This window comes from Schistocerca cancellata, chromosome 10 (genome assembly GCF_023864275.1).
Source record: "Schistocerca cancellata isolate TAMUIC-IGC-003103 chromosome 10, iqSchCanc2.1, whole genome shotgun sequence".
Lineage (NCBI taxonomy): Eukaryota > Metazoa > Arthropoda > Insecta > Orthoptera > Acrididae > Schistocerca > Schistocerca cancellata.
The window spans coordinates 73,342,095-73,356,743 of record NC_064635.1 but is presented as its reverse complement, the minus strand read 5'-3'; the positions used below and the strand labels follow the sequence as shown (position 1 = coordinate 73,356,743).

Below are 14,649 nucleotides of genomic sequence, written 5' to 3'. Positions count from 1 at the left end.
TATTATTTTGCAACATCCAATGAAGTGGGGGAAAAAAAACTACAGAAATGTCGCCAATTACAGATTACGAACTGCAGAGGTCGGGCTACACATCTGCAGTACATCTCCACCCTGCATAAAATCACAAAAAAAGGAAAGATACTACCACTATTTAGCTGCAAAAGCTACCAATCACTGCAGAATGTCCTCATTATTTTGAAATCATCATCAGAGTAAAGAAAAATATAGAATTTAAACTCTGAAGAAAAAGTCTGTGTTAAGGAATTTATTTCAGGTTAACGGACAAATTACATAGCTTGAAATCATCCCTCTCATTCAAATCAGTGTCTGTAAGTAAACTGTTATGCGTGTGTGTATTACAAACATTTCAGACACGTAAACTAATATTGCAGAATGCAACCTTTCACGCCATTTGCTTGCAGCTCTGCAAAAACACAATCATTTTATGTTCAGCAACAACAAAAAACTGTAATTCAAGAGGACAGTGTTGTTTTGTACAATATGACAGGTCCCGTTTGACCAAAGCGATGCTATATCGCACTGGTGTTTACGAAACAAATCATGAGATTCTGCCTTGTACTGCAACCTGCTAAAGTCACCTAGCATAGAACCCTACAAGATTCCTCCGATACATCATAAACAAATACCATATGCGTAATGAAATCTGACACTTTTTGCTCCATAACTCGTATCTGCCGAGCTGTGTGTAAAGTTTCTGTCATCAGGCAGAAAATCATTAGCAATAGCAGCAGATTCTTGTGTTGTAGTTTTGTAAGCAATTTGATCATTTCAGAACAGCCTATTTCACGTAATTTACTAACATGTCATGACTAACACTATAATTTCTAGGTTCCACAACAAGCTATAATTCAAGTGGTGTCTTCTTTATAATTAGAGGTTATGAAGTATGAAATAACATGAGACTTGCAATAACACTTATTTTTAAAAAGGCAATCGTGATGATAATAATAAAAGCGGTAATGATTCCACGAGAACAGAAACAATCGATTTCTATTACTTAGCAAAATCGTTGTAGTTTGAGGGCATTCTTCATGTTCAGATTACAAATTGTTATGCATTAGGTCATTACATTCATTTCAGACGTATAAAATATTGATACAGATCAGTACCTATACAGTCATTTATTACATTTTAGAGCACTCTTCACCAGTATTTATAACATCAAGAATAGGTAAAACCCTATGAACTATCTGCATCCAAACTTCAACCTCTCATACCTCTCCTTGTAATAAAAGCTACTATAAGGTTGCTCTCTTCTGATATATTGAAAAACAAGTACCGTGTGCGTGTTGATGCAGAGCTTATTACATATACACGTATTGCTCCATTGGAGAAGGTGACCAGTGGTCAAAGTTGTCTGCACAGACTTGAGTAAAGTTTTGTCGCCTGTACTGGAGGAAGGCCATATCCAACAGACTACCAATCGCGACAGAGTTCCTGTGTTGTTCTTTCATGAGCAGTTTAATACATTGTTTTTCAGCTGTAACACCTCCAAGCAGTGTAGGACTACAGCTTTATACTCCACCGTACATTTTGTTTTTCTACTATAACTTCAACGTCTGTGTCAGGTGATCACATTTTGATCCATTGGTCTCACAGAAAGCTGAACATCACGTGGTGTAAACTGTACTGCTCCCACAACACACAGGATGGTAAGACACAGAGGCTATGTTTCTTATTCACAAAAATTTAGAAGACATTGTAACTTATGGAAACTGGAAGAATTTGCAGTGTTTCCAAAGAGCTTTCTGACAGCAGTGACCATACAGTTAACCTCATCTTTCACAGTGACAGGGTAGCACATGTCTAGTGTTCCACCAAGACTTTCTCAAACTAGTGTTCTGAAACACAAGTGTCTGGGCACTACATGATACGGAACTGAACGAAACGTGCACTGCCTTTCCAGTCATGTGCTGTAACTACCATACCACAGAAACTATCTCTCAATCAGAGCAGCATAACTGGGATTCAAATCAGAAATTTGATTGCCGAGGACTGTGCATTAAATGATGGGCAGGCAGTAGACGCAGAGAGAAGCGAATGCATTTCCCTGTCTGAGTTAATTATCACCACAGGTACCTGCATTACACCCTACACATGGCTCTGTGGGGGAGCAGCAGAATGACGACTATTTGTTCTGGTCAGCTGTGAGGAATCACAGGTGGACTTCTCTACCATGACCTGACCCAAAACAATGTTTTCCTTGAGCAAAGCATTGGGCTCATTGTTGGTGGACTAGAACAGCTATGTGTTGATTGTTTCTTATTTGGCAACTACATGTGTAAAAGTGATGCTTCTTACTGTGGTCAATAGTTGGCAGGACCCTGTGTGTGTGTGTGTGTGTGTGTGTGTGTGTGTGTGTGTGTGTGTGTTTTGGGGGGGAGATGGAGGGGGGGGGGGCTGTAAGCCACCCAAACCCTCCACTTATATACATATTTTTAACACTAAAGGAAATTCATCGCAGCAACATTTTAGATAGTATATAAGTAATCAGACTACATAACTAGTGAATTATACAATTTCCACTGTTCACAACACTATTCTTAATGATTCTGTAAATTACAGGAATTCTGATTGAGTGAATTAAGTGGTTATGGAGTGCTTGTCAATTACAAGTAGCTCTAATGTTGAGTTAAGTAGGAGCAATTGCAGCAGCCCCTAACTGCAGATTCTCGTTCTACATGTTGGCATCCCGATTGCACGCTTCTCATTACATCGAATTTGCACCATGTATTGTCTTTTAGTATTATCACTTAAGGTTTGGTGAATAAAATCTGTTGTACTGCAACAGGATATAAGTTAACCATTCTGATGTATTCTGGTAGATGAAACACGCCCACATGCAGCTAGTCGTGTAATCCCAAGGCAGCTCATCCAATAGGGATGTATTCGACCTACCCCACCAATCGGCCATCCGTGGCTCTCTTTCATCAACAATCACCATGGTTCAGTCAGTGCTCAGCGTTATCATTGAGCTTATCGTGAGCTCCAGGATTTGCTGTAAGTCCCTCTTTCTCCTTAATTATTATCAGTTCCATGTGTTTACTCATCTACATACGTATGTAGTCCGAAAGACAGCGGTTGTGATTTTTTCATCTTGTTCCAGCCCAATCTGAAGAAGAGGTGAGATGGGTGTAGCTGAGGAGGAGGAGAAGGAGGATGGGGATGTAATCTCCACAGCAGACATTGTGGAGTTCAATGGAGGTAAGTAACCTAGTTGTGGTATCTTCAGTCAGCTGATAGATAATTACAAATAAATAACATGCAGCAGTGTAACTTCGTGTGTTTTTGTTGCTATCTGCGGGGTAGCTCCTATATCAGGCAGAGGGGGAAGAAGTCGAAATGGAGGGAGACATGATTGATGGTGAGCTCGTTTTTATTATTATTATTATTATTATTATTCTTTTTTTTTTTTTTTTTTTTTTTGTCGTCAGTCTTCTGACAGGTTTGTGCAGCCTGCCATGAATTTGTCTCCTGTGCCAACCTCTTCATCTCAAAGTAGCATTTGCAACCAATGTCCTCAATTATTTGCTGCATGTATTGCATTCTCTGTCTTCCTCTACAGTTTTTGTCCTCTACAACTCCCTCTAGTACTATGGAAGTTATTCACTTATGTCTTAATAGGTGTCCTATCATCCTATCCCTTCATATTGTCAGTGTTCTCCACATATTCCTTTCCTCTCCGATTTTGCACAGAACCTCCTCATTCCTTATTTTATCAGTCCACCTAATTTTCAACGTTCATCTGTAGCACCATATCTCATATGTTTCAATTCTCTTCTGTTCAGGTTTTCCTGTAGTCTCACCACTATACAATACTGTGCTCCAAACACACATTCTCCAAAATTTCTTCCTCAAATTAAGGCCTATGTTTGATACTAGTAGACCTCTGCCAATGCTAGTCTGTTTTTCATGTCCTCCTTGTTCCATCTGTCGTTGGCTGTTTTGCTGCCTAGGTAGTAGGATTCCTCAACTTCGTCCATTTCGTAACCATCGATCCTGCTGTTAGGTTTCTCACTGTTCTCATTTCTGCTACTTCTCATTACTTTCATCTTTCTTCAATTTACTTTCAGTCCATATTCTGTACTCATTATACTGTCCATTCCATTCAGCAGATCATGTAATTCTTCTTTACTTTCACTGAGGATAGCAATATCACTAGTGAATCGTGTCAGTGATATACTTTCACCTAGAATTTTAATTCCGCCCCTGAACTTTTATTTCCCTAATTGCTTCTTCGATGTATATACTGAACAGTTGGGGCAAAAGGCTACAGCCCTATCTTACAACCTTTTTAATATGAGCCCTTCGTTTTTGGTTGTCCACTCTTATTGTTCCCTCTTGGCGCTTCTACATATTGTATGTTACCCATCTCTCACTATAGCTTACCCCTATTTTTCTCAGAATTTCGGACATCTTTCACCATTTTATATTGCCGAACACTTTTTCCAGGTCAACAAATCCTATGAATGTGTCTTGATTTTACTTTAATGATGCTTCCATTATCAGCCACAAGGTCACAAGTGCCTCTGTGGTTCATTTACTTTTCCTAAAGCTGAGCTGATCGTCATCTAACACATCTTCAAATTTCTTTTCCATTCTTCTGTATATTATTCTTGTTAGCAACTTGGATGCATGAACTGTTAAGCTGATTGTCTGATAATAGGCTATTTTCCTGTGTTAAAAATATGATTCGGATTGTTGTTATTCAGAATGATTATAAGATTCAAGTTGCTTTTACAGTCTATATTCTTACAAAATATATCTTTTTTTTTTTTTTTGTAATCGAAGCTTAACAATCATTAAATATAAAGATTATGCCACATGATAGAAAACGCTCTTTTATTAGCTGATGCTCTGGTGACATCACAAACTAGCAGTAAGCTGAAGGTATGGTGTGTTACAGGAGTGTTAGCCATAGTTACTAGGTTTTTACATACTTTTTCTGCAAATAATTTAGCTATTTAGTGATGGAAAATGGCTTTACAACTTTTAAGTAACAATGCAAAGAAATTTTGTGAATGCTGATAGTGGAAACCTTACAAAAATTGATGTGTTTATGCTCCACTAATAGCAGAAATATGTACAAGTATGGATATTGTTTTCCATGCACCTTGCAACATCATTACAACCGCTCAAAACCAAGGAATTGAAGAATATTTGCAAATGGATCTGTATCTTATATCTAAATTGTCGACTATCAGTCATGAAATACGACCCAAAACACAATAAAATTTTTCTTGGCAAATCGTAGTGCTGATTTCCGCTATAAAAGATACTCAGCAGAGACAGAAATGGAGCATTGGCACTTTGGTGCAACAGATAGTGCATGTAACTACAGATAAGGGGAACATAGGTTCAAATCCTGCAAGGGTCTTAAATTTTTGAAAGTTTACATGAAATATGAAAAGAGCATTAGCAAGAACTCATTGTAGCAGTTGTTTCTGTAGTGGGATGTATTGTATATAGCTATATAGCTTTACATTAATCTTAGTCTATGAAATGGACAGATGGGGATAAATGCATACGGAGCAATGTAAAGCCTGTGCAACATGCAGGTAACACAAAGGAAAGGGCTGTGCTGTTCGTGAGTGTAAACTCATGTTAGTGTCTGAAGTAGACTTAACTCCATCTTATGTAATAAGGATCCTAGCTCGACAGTACAAAGATAAAAAATTGCTTCTAATAAAGTAAAAAGTGTGTGGTCACATTAACTAGAAAATATCTTTTTAAACATGACGTGTGTAAAACAACTGTAGCAAATTTAAGCGCATGTAAACGCTAAGGAAAACACAATAATACTCTGTTTTTAATCGGTGCGGTGAAGGTTTCTAATTGTGGTTTAGTTTTCATATAAAGTACTGTCACTTTATTTTATAAATAAATTAAAATATTGTTGCTATGTAGTTTTGAGCCGGGGACTTCCGTATATCATCTTTCAATATTCAACAGTCCACCACACTACCAACTGAGCTACCAATAGTACGAGGGCAGTTCAATAAGTAATGCAACACATTTTTTTTCTCGGCCAATTTTGGTTGAAAAAACCAGAAATTTCTTGTGGAATATTTTCAAACATTCCCGCTTCGTCTCGTATAGTTTCATTGACTTCTGACAGGTGGCAGCGCTGTACGGAGCTGTTAAAATGGCATCTGTAACGGATGTGCGTTGCAAACAACGGGCAGTGATCGAGTTTCTTTTGGCGGAAAACCAGGGCATCTCAGATATTCATAGGCGCTTGCAGAATGTCTACGGTGATCTGGCAGTGGACAAAAGCACGGTGAGTCATTGGGCAAAGCGTGTGTCATCATCGCCGCAAGGTCAAGCAAGACTGTCTGATCTCCCGCGTGCGGGCCGGCCGTGCACAGCTATGACTCCTGCAATGGCGGAGCGTGCGAACACACTCGTTCGAGATGATCGACGGATCACCATCAAACAACTCAGTGCTCAACTTGACATCTCTGTTGGTAGTGCTGTCACAATTGTTCACCAGTTGGGATATTCAAAGGTTTGTTCCTGCTGGGTCCCTCGTTGTCTAACCGAACACCATAGAGAGCAAAGGAGAACCATCTGTGCGGAATTGCTTGCTCGTCATGTGGCTGAGGGTGACAATTTCTTGTCAAAGATTGTTACAGGCGATGAAACTGAAGAAAGACTTCAGCGTGTTTGTAGGCACAAAAATCTGAACGAACTTCTCCTTCATGACAACGCAAGACCTCACACAAGTCTTCGCACCCGAGAGGAGCTCACAAAACTTCAGTGGACTGTTCTTCCTCATGCACCCTACAGCCCCGATCTCGCACCGTCAGATTTCCATATGTTTGGCCCAATGAAGGACACAATCCGTGGGAGGCACTACGCGGATGATGAAGAAGTTATTGATGCAGTACGATGTTGGCTCCGACATCGACCAGTGGAATGGTACCGTGAAGGCATACAGGCCCTCATTTCAAGGTGGCGTAAGGCCGTAGCATTGAATGGAGATTACGTGGAAAAATAGTGTTGTGTAGCTAAAAAATTGGGGAATAACCTGGTGTATTTCAATGCTGAATAAAGCAACCACTGTTTCAGAAAAAAAAATGTGTTGCATTACTTATTGAACTGCCCTCGTATTAAAGAAATGGGTATCGTGATAATTTTTAATAAGAGTTTAATTTCATTTACTGACACTATCCATCTGTGTAATTAATGTTAACTTTAGAGCACAAGACATTTTTAATTAAGTAAGAGAACTAGAGCATCAACGTGGTGGCATTTTGCCAGTACAGTTCAACCAATTTTTATGCACCTTCTCATTCTCTGAAACAATTGGAAACAATTTTTCAAGAGTTTTTATGGGTGTATTTGTACAGTGTGGTACAACATGCCATTTGTAATCCATTTTCTGAAATGTAAATTCCAAAACAAGACATCACTGTGAATTACCTTTATGATGGTAGAAGCAGCGAGCTAGCCGGTGATGTCACAAATATCACATGACTCGAATGGAACACTTTAGTGGGCTTTCAAATTATTTGAATTTCATTTCCGTTTTTATAAAAGAATACTGATATTCCAGAAGGGAAAAAAACATGTTCCAACCATAAAACAACATAATTAACCATTTAAGATGATTTCCTAAAACAGTCAAATATCCTATTCTTGCACTTGTCAGCTCTTCCAGTGTTCAGAAGTGTGTGGATGGTATTTTTCCGAAAGTCAGATGGTATGTCATCAGACTCGTACATTGTACACACTAAAGTGAATAGTCGATTTGTTGCCATTAAGTCCTCCAAAGCTCTCTTAAAATCTGATTCTAATACTGGATCCCCTATCTCTTCTAAATCAATTCCTGTTTATTCTTATATCACATCAGACTGATCTTCCCCTTCATAGAGGGCTTCAGTATACTCTTTCCACCTATCTGCTCTCTCCTCTGTATTTGACAGTGGAATCCCCGTTGCACTCTTAACCTTACCAATACAGTGTTTGATACCAAAGAATTTGATCTTGCATGCTTTTCATGTAGTTGAAAATATTTCTAGGCATTTCGAATTGTGCAAGTTTTTCAATAAATTTAACAATTTATACATTGTTTTGATGTTATCCACAGATGAGGAGCAGAGATTGACAGCATAATTGAAGAGCTTGAGATGGAAGAGGAGGAGGAGATGGAGGTGGTAAGTGCACTACAGTGTTCATAAGCAGAGATGTTTGAGTTGCAGATACACACACACACACACACACACACACACACACACACCAACCATCACCCATATAATCGACTGTCCACGGTGTTAGTTTGAAATTCATGTGTAAAATCTTCCCTGTCCTCCACCAGCACAATTGACAACTATCACCATCAGCACTCAGCTCTATCTGTGAAGTGATCCCAGTCCCTGTGCTCTTGACCACTTCACAAGGTGCTTAGGGAATGTTCTATGATAGTGGAATGACCACAGTTCATTACATGTGCTAGTTCTCGAGTAACCTGACACATATGACCATAGATTAATAGGTTAAAACATTCTTCATCAAAACTTGACGAGCCAGTAATGCTGAAAATGAGACTCCGTTTTCTTACCATTCCCTGTCCAGTGGCATTATCAGCATACACAGCACAAAATGTTACGCAGCTGCTGCCAGCTCTCTATTGATTTGTTTATCAGACTGTAATGAAAGGTCCAAAAGAAATTTCTAGGACGAAACACCAAGCTTCACATATTAACAGGGAGTAGTATCACTTGCGGTTGACATTCGATCAAATGATTCAGTGGATCTGATTTCGACAAATTTAACTTTCCCATATGACAGTGCAGTGTGAATGCCATTTAATCTTTAAAATAACATCGGATGCAAAATTATATGCATTACATGACCTGAACTGTAAATTCATCAAACAGCAGTTATAGCCCACAAATTATTTGTAATTAGTTGAGGTGATCATTTAAATTTATCTTTCATTGCAACAATAGCATTATTATTATCAACATCCACATTATTGCTGTTACTTTGTCTACACAAAAGTTGTGCATCTTTAGGTCCTTGTCTTTCAGTCCACCTTGTTAGTGTTCTTCTTCAAGGCATAACCTAAAACAAATACAGTTTCTGTATAACAAGGGAAGTCATGGCTATTCAAAGTAAACGAATTGAAAATTGGGAAATTACTTCAAATTTCATGGTAAAGGAGGTAAATGAGCACAGTTACCTGTCGATGGTTGAACCCAGGACTCCAGATGGCCGAGCTGAAACTGGCATCCACCATACTGTTGCTCATCAGGAGGCTGAGCAAGTTCAGTAGTGTCGAGGGGCAGTGCAGAGTGATACAGCAGTATTCGGTAGCATTGCTTTATTTACAGTACTTCGACGGGAGCAGTGTAGTGTCGGCATGCCGCCCACAGCGTTGCCCCGGAGTCCAGCCGGCTCAGCAACTACTGGTATGCTGACGCCGCTGCTTCGTCATCAAAGCCGCTCAGCTGGGAGTTGACCACGCTCTCCCCGGTCGCCGCCCGCCAAGACGTCGCATCTTGTACCGCGTAGGTGCCTGCGATTCCGGAGACTGTTACAGTCCCTGGTCCCCACCGCCCTCTGCCCTGCTCTGTCCGACCGTGGTATGAAGGTGGATGTACTGGTCACCCGTGGCCCTCGGGCCGCCGCTGCTCCCAGGACAGGACTGGACTCAAACCCGTGCCCTCCTGGACGCCATGTTGCAACTTGCCGCTAGTGGTGCTTGCCGGATGGCAACACCTGCTGCCGCTGGGCTGCCACACCTCCCGCAGCGTACACCTCGCCCAGACCCTGGTACGACAGGTGGGAAGCAAACATGGCCCATCCTGGACCTGCTGCAGACCGCTGTCATTGCCCTCCTTCAGGCAGACCGTGCAATCTCCAAGTACCCGGCAGCCGTTCCGTCCTGCCCTGGTGTTGTGTCCTCGGAGGCAGAATACAGCCCGAACAAGTACATAGAAATAAAGTACAGGTATACACATTATATTTACAACATCGCTGCCAGACTGGCCCCTATAAGTGTAGACCAGCACAGGTCCGACCCGACTCTCGACTGACCTGGCACACACCTCTCAAACTAAAAGTGCCTGACCATTTATACTGCTTTTCCCCTCGCTTCTGATGTAGTGTCAGAGAGAGACATAAACTATGGCAGGGGTAAATTCCCATACGTCAGCCACTTACACATCGCCACTCCTGGCTCTATCCCACTGCCTCGCCTCATACATCGCAATAACTTAAAGCAACACTGCAGCTCCAAGCCATATTTACTCTGTCTGGCCTACTGGCTGCCGGCTATTGCCACACATTGCCAGCGGCCCAGACTTCATCGCCCAACTGCGCCTTTACTGAATTTTAACAAAATTCCCCTTTCCTATGACTAATGCTAGCGCAGCATACTCCTACAAGAAAAGTAAGTGTAAATTACTCTAATGAACAGTGCATTTATTGTAACTGCCCAATACACATGTGTTACTGAACATAAATCAAGTAAACATGAATGTCCTTACATACTGTCACAGACTGCTGTTACTTTTGTGTGTCATTTCAACCACAGCACCTGATCAGTGTTGGCCCCAATATCAGCAATGTGAGAGACAGAGGAATTTTTCATTTTCACTTATTAATATTATGGTTGTCCACTAAAACAGCTGCATTAGAACTGTGAGTGTCCTCATTCGTACTACTTTTTTTGCTCAAAAAAATTGTGTCTCTTGCTCCAGCCCGTCAGTGTTCTCCTTCTAAGCATAGTCTAAAACAACCATGTTTTCCATATAATAAGGGAAGATGGAAGTCACAGAAATTCAAAATGAAGAAATCAAAATTAGGAACTTACTTTAAATTTTCTTGTAATGGAAGTAAATGGGCTCAAGGTTACTCCTACAGAAAAGTAATAGAAATCATGACGGCAGCATAAAACATTACTTACAGACTTCTTTACGATGATATTTTGATTTGCAGTGCTGAAACTTCATCTGCCTAACAGATCTTACACTGTAACTGCCCTGTATGTACATGCTACTGCACATGAAACAAGTAAACATGTACGTCCCAAGGTTTCAATTTCACGAAATGTTGTTACGTTCACGTGTCATTTCAACCACAGTACCCGATCAGTGTTGGTACCAGTATTAGCGAAGTGAGATATGAGGAATTTCCAATTTTCACGTACTGGTGATTTTAATGCATCATAGAGAAGATATTATCAGAGTTATGAATATGAATGCATATACTTCCTTACGACTCTTTAACAGCTACATACCCACACAATTTTTTTCTTCGTGCACATCTATGGCAAAGTATGTTTAAAATTCTATAAGAACATTGGCTCCCTTGTGTAATTAATATTAAAAATCTGCACTAAAGTGATCAGTTTCATTTATTAATTTTATGATAGCCATCTAATGCCTTACAAAACCTTGATTTGATCTTTTAAACATGTTTGGATAGTTAAACTGATACTATCATTATTTTACCTAAATAAAAAATGTTCTGTATCTATTCCCTATACATCTTATTGGCAGTAAATTCAATCAAGTTATACGTTGTCATTTCCAGTTGAAACCAACATTGTCAATTAAGGAAAAAAAAATTACATTACTGCTGGATCTATCATATAAATTTTTTATGGAGATAGATAACCTTACCTGCAGTGTTATGCTTACTAATGACATACCCAAGTTACTTTCATTTTAGAATGGAATTTTCACTCTACAGCAGAGTGTGCTCATATGAAACTTCCTGGCAGATTAAAACTGTGTGCCGGACCGAGACTCGAACTCGGGGCCTTAGCCTTTGGTTGAAAATTCGATGTCCTGCATCAAGTTCCTGGCTTGGTAATGTACTTAATGCCTTTTAGATATGTATAAATCCCTCTTGCTTCTTGTTAACATCGATGCCGTATTTCACTCAAGCAGTGTCCCCTGTTTCTGCATGCCCCTTTTTTTTATAGCACTTACATGCAGTATTTGTTAGTGCTCTTTGTTGTTATGAGTACCAATCACTATATGTGAGATTTATCATAAAAAGTTATATTGTCTAACTCCCTGTGACCAGGTATCTATGGTGGTATTTGCTAATACGCAGAAAATCCATGGTGGATTTCAGTACATAGCTGATGCTTTGTGTGTGTGTGTGTGTGTGTGTGTGTGTGTGTGTGTGTGTGTGTGAGAGAGAGAGAGAGAGAGAGAGAGAGAGAGAGAGAGAGAGAGCGCTAATTTCATTTTTATTATTTACAGAAGCGTTACCCGATAGTCCGGTGTCACTGTCACTGTCGTTGTCGCCGCCACCACCACCACCGCCGCAGGAACCACCAAGGTGGTACTTAGTGCCTGAGGATGAGGAGGATAATGAAGTACAATGTTTGTATGAAGTTGTAAAAATAGATTAAAAGGACTATATTTTTTATAGAAAAAGCTTTTTTTTATTTTTTTGTGACCTCTCTCTCAAATACCTAGCATCCTCTACAACACTAGTCTCATACAACAAAGTACACCACTGCGAACTGTGTGTGTTTGATCCTTTAGAAATACATCATGTAATGGATCATGAGCTGTTAATTTCATCATGGCAACAGCAAGCACAGTAAGTAAATGCTTCACTAACACTGCTGCGTGCCGACGACGGGAATGCCGAGACAGAATGTGTCTTACTTAGCCGCCAAGTGCCTTCGATATTTGTGTCACTTTGCCGCGCGGCTTCTCCCAATCTATTTGAACGATTCCCACCTTCATACCTTACTATACGTTCTCAATTTGCACTATAACTTTGATGCCATTCTCAGCTGCTATACCAACATTAACATGCATACTCTGTATTTGGATTGTAATAGAGTTTTTTTTACAGATAGCTAGTTCACTTCACAACGGACCTGAATTGTAATCAGAGAGAGAATATAATCACATTTTGCCATCACAAATTATGCCAAAGTATTGCAACCATCAGATCCCATTTCGAAAGACTCGTCCGTCCTTCATTCAGTTTGAAGACGTTCAGTGGCTCTTCAGCGTAGGTTATAGCACCATCCTTACTCTGAATAGTTCACTCCTCCACTTTCACTAGGAGTGCAGTGCCATGTGTTGTAATGAGACAGTCAGACCAGTACAGTAAATGCCCATGCTTGTTTCAGTCGAAGTTAGTAAACAGTGCTTTAGCACTTTTCAATGCATTTCAGATATCCATCAACCCCCCCACACACACACATTGCTCATTGATCATGTAACTCACAATTGTTTGATGAATGCTCCCCGATCATCAAATTCATGTGATCTGAATGCCAGTTATGTTGCTCTGGTTAGGAGTTAGTTTTTGTGGTGTAGTAAGGCACTTGACTAGGAGTACAGTACATGTTTCGTTTGGTGTCTGTGCCAGACAGTTGTGTTTTACAACACTAGAAAGGTCTTGGTGGAATACTAGACATCCATTACCCTGGCACTGTAAAAGATGAGGTTAGTTGTACAGGTCACCACCTTCAGACAGCTGTTTGGAAATGGTCCACAATGCAGCAAACTGATCCGGTTTCCATTTGTTGCAATGTCGTCCTCCATAATTTTGTCAGTAAGAAAAATCACCTCTGTGTTTTGTTTCTACCGTCCTGCGTGTTGTGGGACCAGCATAGCTGGCACCATGCAAGGTTCAGCTTGAGCCAATGGATTGAAACATGTTAATTTCAGTGTAGCACCTGACAGAGGTCTCTTAAGTCATGGTAGAAAAACAGAATTTATGGCATGGTACAAAGCTGTAGTCATACACTGCTTGGAGGTGTTACAGCCGAAAACAATGGTATTAAACTGCTCATGAAAGAACAACACAGGAACTCTATGTTATGTTTGATAGTCTGTTGGATATGGTCTTCCTCCATCGCAGGCAACAAAACTTTACTCAGGTCTGTGCAAACAAACTCGACCACTGGTCACCTGCTCCAATGGAGCAATATGTGTATATGTAACATGCTCAATGTCAACACGCATATGGTATTTATTTTGGACATATCGGAATAGAGAAACCTGGTAAAGTCTTATAGTAGGTTCCATTACAAGGAGAGTTATGAGTGGTTTAAGTTTGGATGCAGATAGTTCATAGTTCTTTACCTATTCTCGATGTTACAAATAATGGTGAGGACTGCTCTCGAATGTAATAAATGACTGTATAGATGCTAATCTGTATCCGTATCTCATATGTCTGAAATTAATGTAATGCTCTCAAACTGCATCGATTTTGCTTGTAAAACTAATCATCTGTATCTATTCTCATGGAATAACGAAAGTTTTTATCATCATCATCATCATCATCATGATTGTGTGTTTAAAATAGGTGTTATTTCATACTTCATTACCTCTAATGATAAAGTAGACACCACTTGAATTATAGCTCATTATGGAACCTAGAAATGATAGTATTATTCCTGACATGTTAGTAAATTACATGAAATAGGCTGTTCTGAAATGACCAAATTGCTTACAAAACTACAACACAGGAATCTGCTGCTATTGCTAATGATTTTCTGCCTGATGACAGAAACTTTATACACAGCTCGCAGATGCGAGTTATGGACCAAAAAGCGTCAGACTTCATCACACATACAGTATTTGTTTATGATGTATCGGAGGAATCTTGTACAGTTCTCTGCTAGGTAACTTTAGG

The 14,649-nt window shown here is 39.9% G+C and overlaps 1 protein-coding gene across 7 annotated transcripts in view; it reads left to right on the top strand.

Annotated features, from left to right (window-relative positions):
* Positions 1-14,649, top strand: part of LOC126106658 (zinc finger protein 3 homolog) — a 113,156-nt gene that overhangs the window by 86,727 nt on the left and 11,780 nt on the right. The window contains exons 7-8 of one of the 7 annotated variants that reach the window (XR_007523380.1): positions 2,847-3,021; positions 3,128-3,150. The exons of 4 other annotated variants lie outside the window; for them this stretch is intronic. Coding sequence is in view for 2 of the 3 variants with exons in the window: in XM_049913024.1 (XP_049768981.1) it covers positions 3,128-3,137 (10 nt within the window). In the remaining variant the exon portion in view is untranslated. Of the gene's footprint in view, positions 1-2,846; positions 3,151-14,649 lie in introns of those variants that run through there. 2 more of the 7 variants (XM_049913024.1, XM_049913025.1) reach the window with 2 other exon arrangements.